The 13,478-nt window shown below is 46.5% G+C and overlaps 1 protein-coding gene across 3 annotated transcripts in view; it reads left to right on the top strand.

The window, feature by feature from the left end:
• CASTOR2 (cytosolic arginine sensor for mTORC1 subunit 2) overlaps window positions 1–13,478 on the top strand; it is a 122,596-nt gene that overhangs the window by 100,946 nt on the left and 8,172 nt on the right. For all 3 annotated transcript variants that reach the window (XM_027704949.1, XM_027704948.1, XM_027704947.1), the window contains exons 3-6: window positions 10,130–10,323; window positions 11,088–11,220; window positions 12,508–12,631; window positions 13,183–13,293. In XM_027704949.1, coding sequence (XP_027560750.1) covers window positions 10,130–10,323; window positions 11,088–11,220; window positions 12,508–12,631; window positions 13,183–13,293 — 562 coding nt within the window. The remainder of the gene's footprint in view (window positions 1–10,129; window positions 10,324–11,087; window positions 11,221–12,507; window positions 12,632–13,182; window positions 13,294–13,478) is intronic.

Here is a 13,478-nt window from a genome sequence, read left to right as displayed (position 1 = left end):
ATGGCAGGCCCAGGTGAAGGACCACAGACAGTCTGGAAGGCTTCCACAAGGCCAGGAGAGAGCTATCATAGCAAAATCTCTGCAAAGCCCAATGCACACACTCATCAGATACTAAATACTTGAGCTGGGAAAGGGAGAGGAATGGGACATGAGCTCTTGTGTGTCTTCAGAGATTTGTGCTGGGTGCCTCTGGTGAAGCAGCTTGGGCTGCAGTAGATCTGGTGGATGTGCAAGAGAACATGGCACTGCTTGGTTATGTGGTTTAGTGGGGGACAGGCAGAGAATCTAGATGGTGTTTCTGGCCTCTGCCTGCAGCTGTGCAGCACTTGGAGGTTGTTGAGTTCAGCTCTTTGTCGGGTCGACACAGGGATGTGAATTCTTTGCTTGAAGGTGGGGAAGCCAAGGTTCAGAGGAATATTTGCTGATTTTAAAAGAAATATATTGTGTTTCACATCTCTCTACTGCAAGGGAAACTTGCATTGCAAACACATTCTTTCCCCCCTGGGAAATTATGTCTTTTCTTTAATGCAAGGGGATCCAGCTGCTCTCTAGATGCAGACCAAAGGAGTCACTTGTTTTGGTGGTAGGTTGGAGACTAATGGAGGGAGGAAAAGCAACTGCTTGGATTTCTGCAGCTGTTGCTGGTTTTCCTATTTCAGAAGGATAGGAGAGGCATGGAGACCCCTCACCTCAGTGGCACAGGCACTGCTGGTCCCTCCTGTGGACACAGGAGGCTTTGGGAAAACGACATGAAATGAAAATACCAGCACACAAATAAAGGGGAGCTACATCCTGTAAGTGCACTGGGATGGGTGGCCAGGTCACACCTCCTGAGTTCATTCTTGGTGCTGTTACTGTAACACCCAGGAGCCACAATGCTCTGTGGAAATATGCCAATATTCCACATACTTATTTAGTGCAAGAGAGAAGGACTTTAGCAACCAAATACTTAATGTGAAAGGGTAACACAGGTGTGGGAAGGGATGCTCAAGGTCACCTCACAAGCCAGTGGCAGAGTAAGGCAGGTAAGTCCCATCTGGTGGGGCCAGAGCATTGCGATGGACTCACAGCAGCCACCTGCAGCCCTTGCCACTGCCCCAGTATTCCTGCACGTGGACTGTCTCTGTCTGGCAGGGTCAGGGCACCTGTGAAACAGCCTGCAGCTCTACTTACCCCCAGGCCAGCAGCCAGCTAGACAAGGAGTATAGAAAAGTCTGAAAGAGAGACAGGCTGCATGGGAACGGTGCATTTCTGAACACAGCACACTTCTTGCCTCTGCTTCTTACAGTCAGCAAAAGCAGCACTTTTAACCTGGCTTTGATGCTTTTTTGCATTCACAACAAGCTCCAACAATAATATTCACTTTATTTTAGCTCTTCCCCAGAAATGAACCTTTCAGTTTACTCTGCTTGCCTGTATTCAGGCAGTAGAGAGACCCTGAACAGCTTACACTGGGGAAAAGTCTGGTTTGTCTGCTCAGTCCCAGTGGTGTGCCAGGAGCATTTGATTGCTGGAACTACCCCAAATTCCTGTCTGCACCCTTAATTGGGAAACAAGGATGGGGATGAGCAGGGAACTCCAGAGGTGTAAATAGATCAGTCAGCCACATGGCGTCATCTGTGCTTTGTACAAAAATAGTTGAGGACATGCTGAGCAGAAAGAATAATCTTAATTATCACATGCTTCTTCCCCAGCTCTGGAACTAGTGTAAATACATTCTCACTTCTGCTTCTTTTAGCAGACTAGCTAGTAAACTTTCCAGGAAGGTGCCATACCTCAGCATCTACCTCATCTCATTCCTCAAAATGCACAAAGGCTGTGTCCATGTCAGCAGAGATGCGGAGCCCTTTGGCATCTGTTGAGAATGTTCCCGATAGGTAAAGAGAAGCAGCACCACACTGTCCTCCTTCAAACTCTCAGGGCATGGACGTTGTGCCCAGGAGGACTTTCTGTAACTGTTCATGGTAAAAATACACACTTCTCGATCTTGGAACATGACACCTGTCAGACTTTCCTGTTTTGTGCAGATATGTGGGCAGATGTATAACAGTGGAGAAGCTGCAAAGCAGTGTAGCCTCCCTTCCTGGAAACTTTTTGTACAGGCCTTGCTTGGGAGCTGCTAGATTGTAGTGCCTGCAGAAGTGGTTGTGGTGTGGGGGATAGTGGATGGGGCTGTTTAGGAAAAGTAGTTAATTTGCATAAAAAGTTTCTAGCTGTTTCAAAATAGTCATTTGCCCCTGCAGATTGCTTACAGTGAAGGTTCAGTGGAGATGGCTGAGCTGACACAATGTCTGCTGTAGCTCCTGAGATTGCTGGAAATATCCAGTATTAAATCTCTTGTTGTCTCTGGGTAGGAGCCATTTCTCTATCTTTAAGAATAGGGCTTTAAGAAATGCCCCAGGTGACCTCAGTGCTCTTCAAAGCAGATTTTTGAGTCTTCTAATTTTTATAAAATAAAGGTGCCATGAATGTGTTTATCATTTCCTTCCAGTAAAGGGCTTGGAGAACTCCCTTGTGTGTGACTAACAACAGTAGTTTCCATCAGATGGACATGAGACCCAGGGTCACTGCATGTAATTCCCTGTGTATGTGATTTGTCCTATTCATGTGAATAGCTGGAAATTCAAACTGGTTATTACACCAGGTAAAACTTGAATTGAATTGTCAGGACAACATGACAAAATTGCACTGGGTATGTTCATTGATTCTGATGTAAATAAATAGCCTTTAGAGTTAGTTACTCCATAAACTGAAAGAATATCTGTAACAGACAAGGACTAGTATAAGATGAATGTCATGCAAGAATCAAGGGAAGATGCATTTGCTTGACATTGCTTTGGGAACACTCCTGGCAGGCGTGGGTTTGGGGAGAGCTGGTCTGTACTGGGTGCTCTGAGCCAGCTGCTCAGAGCTCAGGGAGTGGGACTTTGCCAGGTTCAGGGTGCTTTTTTCCCCTAGAGAGCATTCTTGTTTGCTTACTTCTTGTTTTCTTCCTTTTCCTCTGTCTGTTTTTCTGTCTTTTATGGTCTTGATAGCGGAAAATGAGAAACCTTTGCCTTTCAAACCTACCTGATTATCCTTGGAATAGCACTAGTACCGACAGCTTCCTCCCTCAGTGATAAAGCAAAGATGTTCAAAGAGGCCAGAACAAAACTTCCCAGTTCCCTGGGAATTCTAACCCTGTTTTTAAACATTCAAATCTTTGCTACACTCCCTCGTAGTGCAGAAATTTTCCATGCTGCTTTGCATTAGCTGTAAAGTCCTTCAATTGTCAGATGTATACAAACCTCAGCTGAACAAGTCAGCTGGTTCTTCAGAGCAAGATTTAGAAGAAATAGGGGTTTGTACCCACTTTATGGATGGGAAACTGAAGCACAGAAACATTGAGGCTAAATGTCATTTCCTCCCTGCAGAGTGTGAGTTTATGAACCTAACAATGTTCTTTTGACAGTTGTGTGAGTGGGATAATACCTAAATAGGAAAATGAGATGACAGGTTTCACAGCTTCCCTGTTGATGGCGCTTGGAATAAAAAACCCCAAGTTTTGCATACTCTGCTAGGAGAAAATGTCAGAAACACAGGAGCACACAGTTAGAGATGGCGAGGTTCCCCAGGTGTGGATCCAGTCCTGCAGGTGCCCAGGTTCATCAGGAGCAAATTTGGGATGAAAGAGATGAAAATGGAAGTTCAATGGTCCGCTGAGATCCTGGAAAAACCTGCTGTCCCATTTGCTGGCACCACTTGGTATCTAATAAACATGTAGAGCTCTAAAAACCCCTGCTGTGCCCTGGATGAGATGTCTCACTGCCAGCTCACACACCTGAGCCTGAGCACGCTGTGCACAGAGACCCGGTGCTGGAGGCACTGCACTCCTCATGTCACAGGTCATGTTCACAGAGCTCACTTCTGTTCCTGCTTCTGGCACAGCACCTCTGGTTGCCCAGAAAGGTGGTGGATACCCCATCCCTGGACACATTCAAGGTTAGGGGGCTTGGAGCAACCTGATCTAGTTGAAGATGTCCCTGCTCATTGCAGGGAGGTTGCACTAGACGGCCTGTAAAGATCCCTTCCCACCCAAACCATTCTCTGATACAATGATCACCTCTGGTATTGCCCTGTGAGGAAGGTGGCAGCTGACCAAACCATCAGCATAAATGGAAAAAACTGCTAAAGCTGCTTGATGTGAGCGTGCTGACCTCTTCCCAGGATGAGCTCAAGCTTGTTGCCACGTGAGATGCTTTCAGCTGGTTCGGAGCTGTAGGGTTTTCTTCCTCCTCTTGAGCACAGGAGCATTAACTTTTTGGACCTAAGACAAGCAACGAGCTTTCACCTTGCCTGACTGTTGTGCTTAGGTAAGTCCCTTGGTGTGGGAATGCTCTGTGGCACTTGGATCAAACTGACACCCAGGACTTTCTGCCTGGTGGCCACCTCACTCTGCATTCCAAACTGCCCAGGGGGCTTGCTTAGAATTTGTGTGGCAGCAGAAATCTTTGCTCCCAGTTATTAAGCGTGAAGCTGGCAACGTGTGTGCTTTAAGGCCAAAATAAAGGCTGTTTGCATCCTCTGAAGGGTTATGATTTGCCTTGTAACCTCCCCAGGATGTTTTTGCTGCCCTGGTGGGGTCCTGTATGGGAAGCACAGTGCTGGATCACTTTGGGTTGTCCATGCAGCAAAGCACAGCGAGGAGTAGGACATCCAGCACCGAACAACCCTCATGCTTCCAGAGTAGTGAGGACCAGGACACACAAAGCTGGCCACTGGACCAGCTTCAGAGCTCTTTCTGGATTTTAGCACACTTTAGAAACTGATAAATAAACACCTTTATCCTGCTTTATCCCCTTTCTGATATTTTCTGGAAGCGAGAGAAACAGAGTACTCCATTTCCCAACATTAAAGGAATATTTACTTTGCCTGATTTCTCAAAAGAAATGGGGTTTGGGTGGTTATCTTCCACCCACTCTTCCCTCAGGATTTTGAGCTCACGTGGCCAGTTTCCACAGTGCCTGAAAGAATAAAAGTTCCTAAAATGTTTCCCGAGCAGAGATATCCAGTTCAAACACATGCACTTTATGCAGATGTCAGGGAAACCACAGCAGTGGGTCCTGGCAATGAGCCCTGTGTGCCCCAGCTCCCCGTGGGCTCGCTGGTGGTTGGGCATTGCACAGTCTGCACAGCAGCACCTCTCCAGCCCCTCTGGCGTGGTGAAGCCAACAGAGAAGTCAGACACGAGGCTTTGGCTCAGGCTTTACGCCCTGAGATTATAAAATTGGATTTTAAAACTGCAGAGCAATGAAAAGCTTCTACTGGATAGTGGGAAGAGAACCCCTTAATAGACACAAAAATCCTATTAAAAATATATTTATACATAACTGTGCTGACACATTGAGGCATTGGTGACAGCTCTCCTGATTTATCATGATGTTTGCACGTGGCAGTGTTTTTATTTCTAGTGACTGACCATTGGAGTCCTGCTGTTGTAGGAGCCGTTTTCTCTGTCTTTTTTAATATAAGCCAGAGTCTAGCTGCCATTTTTGCAGAGGGAAGCTATAAAAGGTGAAATGAGTACAGTGTAAGGTTTTTAAAACCAGAAGGCTGGTCAAAAAAATCCACAGCACTTTTTAATTTACTTATTTTTTAGTATTTGGCTGAAAACACAAGTCTTGCAATGATGAATCATATGAATAGTTGGTTCATTCAGAGTACCAGAACAAACCAGAGAGTAGCACATCACTCAGGGCATTCTGCTATGCAAAAATTTGTGTACTGAGTGAAGATAAGTGCTTAGGAAATGATCCTAAATCCCACACCAAAGGAACAAACCGAGTGCCTTCATTTCTCTCTGAGCACTATGATAAATACATCATTTATCTATAGTTTCACTTGAAAACATAGGTGTCCTGAAATGGGCGTCTGATTGTTGTTAAGTTGGAATAGGCTCCACAGAAAACAGGATATTTTTGTGGAGGAAGGGAGTAGGTCACTGGTTGGCAACACATTGCACAGGACTCACCCAGCTATCAGTGTGGGTAGGTGAGATGCATTTCTTCTGTGGAGCTGTGCATCCCCCTCAACTATAACCTTTAATGAGAAATGTGAACCCATTTAAATTAGATACAGAAGGGCAAAAAATTCTGGTGGTCCTGCCCTTTCTCAGAGCATTTTGCACATTTTCCAGTGTTCTGCTGGAGTGGGAGGTCTGTCTCCTGGTGCTTTGTCTCTTGCTATGCAGGGTGCGTGAGACTGCAGGGTCCCCAGGGTGGAAAATATAGGCAGAAAAAATGTTGTTTTCCCAGTGTTGTGCAGACCCACACTGTCGGGCTGACTCTTTGATCAGGACTGTAAAAACAGAAGATTTTTTTCTTTCCTGCTTTCTGTGACCTCCTTGGCTGCTTGCAAAGACCTGTGAGCTGGAATCTCATCATCTGCCCAACAACCTCCCCAAGGTATTTTAGGAGTGCCACATGGAGCACCAGCTCACAGTACTCACAGCATTGCATAGTGCTCCAGCGGCAGCAATTCAGTCCTTATTTGGGTTTCAGCCAATGTTTGTTGTCCTCCTTGGAAATGGTATTGATTATTTTTGCTGAGGAGCCAATTATGGCCGCTATGATACTCACCACCTCTCTTCCCAGGATGATGTGTGCCATAGAGGCTGCTCTGCTTCAGCTGGGGCTGCCAAATGGCCCAGTGAGGCTCCAGACAGAGCCCTGACCCTTTAAATAACCCATGATGTGAAGAAGCAGTTACTCACTCCCTAAACCTTATTGGATGTGTTGGTTGGGTTTGGTTTGTTGCAGGGATTGGCATTTGTTTAATACCTGGGAGGTTTAATACTGGGAGGTGCAGTGTCCCACCTGGCATCTGTCTGCTTGGTGGCACTGCAGATTGCATGCAGTGGGAAGAATTTTGGATGAGAGAAAACTGCTGTGCCAATGGAGAGCAGTCCCACGGGCTTTTGGAGCCCACCAGCAATTGGTACCCAGCGTTGCATTGCCAGGGAAAATTATCCTGGGCTATCAAATTGTTCACATCTTGCCAAGCCTGGTGGGGTTCCATGCCAGTGACCATGGAATGATGGCTGGAGTCTAGGACCCTGCTCTGCCAGTGGTAGTTGTGATGTTGGGCAGAAAACAATGGTTGTGGAGCCTGCAAGCAGCTGACCTGCTTCTGGTGCCTGCTGTTGGCAGCAGCTCTGCAAAGCCTTACACAGCAAAACCACAAAAATCTTAAGGCTTCACCCCAGTGAAAGTTCAAAACAAACCCCCTGATTATAATAAAGCCTTTGAGAGGTCCTTCTCAGCTAGAGGTGAGATGTCCCCCATGATCAGAAGCAGGAGAGAGTGCACTCTGATAAACCAGCTGCCAGAGAATCTTGATAACCCAGCAGAGAGATTTCTGCCTGATGGGAGGACAGAGGATGTGGCAGTGCTGAAGCTGTGGGGTGTCCAGAGTTCTGCTCTCCCATGGGCTGAGTGGTGGAGATGGTGGATTGGTACTGAAACATGGGCGATTCCTCATTTTCCTCTATATTTATTACCTTGTTCTACCTCGTTGAGTCTGTGTAAAGAGGTTCTTCGCCTAGATGGTGGTTGGGTGCTGGAACAGGCTCCCCAAGGCAGTGGTCACAGCACCAAGCCTGACAGAGTTGAAGTGTCTGGATGATACTCTCAGGCACACAGTATGACTCTTGGGGATGGTCGTGTGCAGGACCAGGAGTTGCACTTGCTGATCCTTGTGGGTCCCTTCCAACTCAGCGTATTCTGTGATTCTGTGTTAATGTTACAACTGATGTTTTTGGCTCTCCTTGGGTTTACAGCATTTAACAGGATCCTGGGCAAAGCACTGTCCTACGTGATTTATTTGATACTATTTAGATGAATTTGTTGAGCCTCCAGCCTGAGTTTGTTTCCTTAAAATTTGGGCTGTATTTTTCCGTCTGGCTGCCTAGTGGAGACAGTGTCCAAAATTGGTATTTCAGTCACTTCGTATATATTTTTTGCAAAGTTAATTGAATTGTGAGAAGCAGGTTACTTAAGCAAGTGCAATGGCCCCTGTCACACTTCATAGGACTCGTTAAACACATAAACCCAAACGTGATCAACACTTCCCAGTAATTACAACTGCAATGGGCAAATCAGCCATCCTGCCCCCTGAGGAAGAGGCTGATGAAGTCTTCTTGGGGCAGCTCCTGCAGCGCAGCTGCTGCTGGACTGAAATGTGATAATGCCTCTGTCCACCATGAAATACTACATCTTCCATCATATCCCTGACCCAAAATAGTATTTAAACTGATATGTGATGAACTGCATCCAGGCCCATGTTACCTGTACAAAGCAGGAATATCATCTGCTCTGTTTATAGAGAGGGAAATAAGTTGTGTGATCTCTTCTCGCTGCCATTTAGGTGTCATTAGTGAACTTGGGCACACCTGGGACGTGCCCACTGGGGGTGGGACTGGTTGGTGAGCACAGGACCCTGAGGCAAGCAGAGTTCAGCAGCAGTTGTTTTGAGCCCTAGTTTCTCCGTGCCAGATGATGCAGTAAGCTTGGCTTTGGGGGTGCTTTTCTGATGCAAAGGGCTGTCTGATCAGAAAATGGTTATTTTGCTGCAACAATTTGCTGCAAGCAACTTGCACTGGTCTCTCCAAGGTAACATCCTATTGATTAATGCACAAACTTACCCCTTCTCACTGTGTCTAGTTTTCATTCCATGTAAGCTCTGATTACTCAGTAAGAAACATTGGCTTATGAAGCTAAACATCAAAATGCAGAAGCAGAACCCTCAGTATCTCCACTGTTTGGCAGTGTGTTTGCTCAGGGTTATTTTCATGCCACACACAGCTGAGGTTATTGAAGAGAGCAAAATGAACAGTGTTTGTTATTCAGTTCATTTTGGGTTTTCAGTGCTGTCATTGTCTCAGGGAAGTGGTGCCTGAGGATTCGGAGCGGGTGAGGTTAAGAATTTATTACACAGTGTTTGGGGCTGTACAGAAACAGTTCCCAAAGGTCTCACTGAAGGAAAAGGAAAGGATACTGTATGGAGGAGCCAGGAGTGGGTGGACATGGAGACAAGTCTGCAATGCCAGGGCACTGACTGCAGGAGCAGTGATGCTGGGGTTTACGCTTTTCAGATTTCTGGGCTGTATCTCTCCTCTGAGCTGAGTGTGTAGGTTTCCACTGGGACCTCTGCTGTGTCCTTACTGGCTGGATCTGCATCTGAGGTCAGGTTCCTTACACCAACTAGATTTAACTGAGATTATGCATTTGTTAGTTTGGATCTGGATCTGAACTGTTTATTTCTATAATTTGCCAAACTAAAATCCAAAGTCCAGAGGATCTTAGTGTATGCCTTCATTCCAGAGTCTGACTTTGGTTTTCTAGGCTGTTAATGCATTAAGGGTTCTTTAAAACAGTTAATAATTTGTATTAAGTGGTTTAGCTGCAGATTTTTAACTACTTAACCACAACAGACTAGAAGCAAATGGAATGGGGTTATTCTTAAAAAGATTTCCATTATCCTAGTATGTGCTTTACCTTGTAATCCCTAGTGTACATGTTATACCATGTATCTCTACAGAACTGTGTGGCTCTTCTGCTTTAGAGATGGAGGCAGCAGCCCACAGATGCATAGGGTGCCTGCTCTGCATCTGCAAAGTCTTGGATACTGCCAAGGCTGTTCTGTCAACCTTCATCTGAAGTCCAGGAGAACAAAATTTGGGTTTAGATTAGAGTGGGAAAATGGAAACAAAAGAGACAAGAAAAGCCTGAGTAAAGTATTCAGAGAAATTGTGTGATAGAAATTATTCAAGTTAAGTCGAAGACCTTGGGCTGTTTCCACATGGGAAGGTCACCAGGGCCGGACGCAGCCATCCAGGTGAATTACTGAGTCTCCCTGTGTTGTCCTCAACAGTCTGTATGAGCCATGGAATTTGATGCAATCACTATGTGTGAAAACCAGCACAACACCATCCTGTGGAGTAGCGTGGGGAAGCCCATGAGGTTGGCTGGGTAAGGGGGCTCATCTCATTCCTTGCACTTAGGTCTGTGCTAACCACGTACTGACAGATGATGGACCTGGTTCTCCCTGCCTCTAAAACAAACCTCTGTCCTCCCGTTCTGTCTCTTTGCAGAGCTTCCTTCCTCGGAACACTTGAGCGTGGCTGATGCGACATGGCTTGCCCTCAACGTGGTGTCTGGTGGAGGTGGCTTCTCCAGCTCCCAGCCCATTGGAGTGACCAAAATTGCCAAGTCAGTAATAGCACCGCTAGCTGACCAAAACATCTCAGTGTTTATGCTCTCCACCTATCAGACGGACTTCATCCTGGTAAGAGAATGTGAGAGGAAAAGGCAGAGTTACTGCCACTAGATGAGGGCTCAGTTAGGCATTTCTGGGAACAAGTTGTTTGGGAAGCAGCAGAAGTACCAAAGTCCGCTTTCCCCAGAGCTCTGTCCCTTGTAGTTGGGCTTTCTGATGTCTCAGGAACTTTTCCCGTGGAATGAAGCATTTGTTGTCATGAGCTGTCTGGTGTCTAAGGAGAGTGCTGAGCCCACACTACAGTCTCTCCCTCAGTGGAGGTTCTGGCAGCATTTCCCACCATCACTCAGACATTGGTTTTCTGACAGTTAGAGGAACACAGTGTCTGCTGTCAGGTTGGCTGGTCATGGCCAAGAGGCTCCAAAGTTGTTTTGGACAGACTGTCTTTCTGTCTCACACACACGTGTGTGTGTGTGCACCTGCACACAGGGCCCAACCGTATTTCCTTAGGAAACAAGGCTGAAGAACAGGCAAGTACTGAGTTCTTGAAGGGATGCTGGAAAAGACACGAGGCATCCTCCTCTTAGAAATCTCCACACTCTTTTCACAATCTTAAAAGCGCTCTGAGGCTCACACTGGTATCACCACTCTAAGACACACACAGATGGTAATTATCATTACACACACAGATGGTAACTATCATTACACACCTGCTGGCTCAAGCAGGAGTCACATGTCCACTTCGTGGTGCCCTGAGAGCGTGTGCCCTCCACTACAGTGTCTTGTCACTTCTGGAGCACAGCATCACCAGATAATCCTGTTGTCACCTCCAGGTGCGTGAGCGAGACCTGCCCTTCGTGATGCACACGCTGGCTGCCGAGTTCACCATCCTCAGAGTAGTGAATGGGGAGACAGTGGCTGCTGATGACTTTGGGATAACAAATGGATTTGTCAAACCAAAACTAGGTAAGGACCGGCACAGGCTCAGCTTGCCAGGGAGTTGGTCTCCATGACACATGGGGTGGAAGTCCTGTCTCCTAGCTTCCTCCAACATTTGGGGGAATGTTTATCCTGTTGTAAGATAATAATCTTACAAGGCTATCCCAGTACAACCAAGGATTTGAGTAGGTTCTTAACTTTCTGAGCAGTGCTGATGAGTTTTGCTGAATTTTGGCCTTTTAATGCTCGTTTCACATCTCTAGAGGAGACGTGCCTTTTGTAGGACAGAAGGTTAAAGTACAGTTCATTGCAGTTGCAAAAATAACATTGTCTGCAGCCCGTATTTCCATGCTTCAACATTCCAAAGGAAAATGGCTTCTATAAAAGCTTGTTTAAGTATTGCAGTGATGCACAGAGAAGATTGTTGTTCATCTTTCACACTTCAGTGCCAATGAGGATCAAGGCCACAATGAGCTCAGGACTGTACAAAAGCTTAGTATGTTTGCAGTCTAGAGGAACAAGCATCAAACCAAAGGGCACAAATTAGGAAAAGGAACAACTTAAATACATATGTTTAGCTGGAGACCTCTGTGTAACTTTTTGCCCATAACCAAAAAAAAGCAGAGATCAGTTTTTATGAAGTGCCACTCAGTTTTGTCACTCAGGAGCTATAAATCATCTGATTTAAGAAAATGAGCCTTAAACAAAAAATGCATTAAGGAAGGGCACAGTGAAACGTGTTGATTAGGCACAGGTATGTAGTTTACTGTGTTGCTCTGTTTACTAGTTAGTTGCCTAAATACTGGCTGCTTCTCAACCGCTGGCTGCAATGTGTTTGCCAAACTGCTGTGTGGCAGCTGGTTTTTAATTTTTCTGATATTATCATCCCCAGAAATGAGGAAAAAGAGGATGGACTGCCAACAACCACAGCTGGAGAAATGCCTTCCATAGCCCTGCCTTTTAAATGGTGGAAGCCTGAATTTTTTTCCACTTTTCGGTTTGTCTTGGCACCTCCTTTAGGTTGTCCCTCATCTCATGTGGCTACACCTGATGATGTGAAAGCCCCTGGGAATAGAGAGCTGGGCTGGGCACTCAGGGTGGTACCACCCCAGGGAGAGCACCACAAGAGCAGGTTGTGCACAGGTCCCTCAGTCCCTGTGAGAGCCAACGTGTCTCCAGCTATGAAGAACTACCTTACAAATACCTTCAGCTTTCTCTGTGGCTGCTGCCAGTGCATGGGTAATACAGCTGCTGGGACAGGAACCTTCTGCAGATGTGGCTTCACAGTTGTCTGTGTCCGTGTGTCTCTTTCAGTTCAGAGGCCTGTCATTCATCCCCTTTCCAGTCCGAGTAATATGTTCTGCGTCACCAGCCTGGATCCAGATACCCTTCCTACTGTTGCTACACTCCTAATGGATGTCATGTTTTACTCCAATGGGTAGGTCATGCAGGGAAGTGTGTGTGCTTCCAGGAGAGCTGTGCCTGGTGTCTGGAAGCACAGATTCCCACTGCTCCTCTGGGATGCTCAGGGATCTGCTGTGGCCCTTGTGCTGCTCCCGTGCTCTGCACTGGGGGAGGAAGGTTTCACAGACTCAGGAGGGTTGTCCTGATAGGTGGAAGCCCAACGGGCTTGATGGTGCCCAAAGACATCCGCTGGTTTTGGAAAGCTTGAGCCTTTCAGAGTGAAGTGAAGAGCAGCCATGTGATCAGTGTGCTGCATATCTGTACAGCTGGCTGGGCTGCTGCCCCTTGGTGCCTGTGGCTCCTGGCCCACAGCCTCCTGCAAGGGGACCTTGGGGCAGGGATGGGAGAGGTTTGTCAGATGTGGAGATTGCTTTTCCCCCCCCTGCAAAATCAAAAAGTTAAAAGCAGTATAGAGTGACAAGACTCTGTGTCACTTCCCTAAGTCAGTGTATGAACATTTCTGGTTTCACAGCCTTCCTGTGTTCTTCTAGCCATAGTTAATGTTCTTCTCTTCTGTTTCTTCAGAGTAAAAGACTCGGTGGTGGGCAACGAAGACTCGGGACATATTCGCTTTTTCTCCTTTTCTCTCATCGAGGGTTATATCTCCTTGGTCATGGATGTGCAGACACAGCAGAGGTGAGCATTAGTCTTAGGGTAACCTGGACCTCAAAAAAAGCACCTGGGATGTTTTCAAAGGAGCAGGAAGCAGCTTAGACTCCTTCACGTTAATTATTGGGACCTTCATGGCATCAGTGTCATGGGTCTGTACATCCTCTCACTTTCCAGAGTGAAATCTGGCATGTGAGTTCCAGTGTCTGAAT

Source organism: Neopelma chrysocephalum, unplaced genomic scaffold, assembly GCF_003984885.1.
Source record: "Neopelma chrysocephalum unplaced genomic scaffold, ASM398488v2 Primary Assembly neopelma1_299, whole genome shotgun sequence".
In the NCBI taxonomy this organism is placed as follows: domain Eukaryota; kingdom Metazoa; phylum Chordata; class Aves; order Passeriformes; family Pipridae; genus Neopelma; species Neopelma chrysocephalum.
The sequence above is the reverse complement of the archived record's forward strand: the minus strand, read 5'-3'. Positions and strand labels throughout refer to the sequence as shown.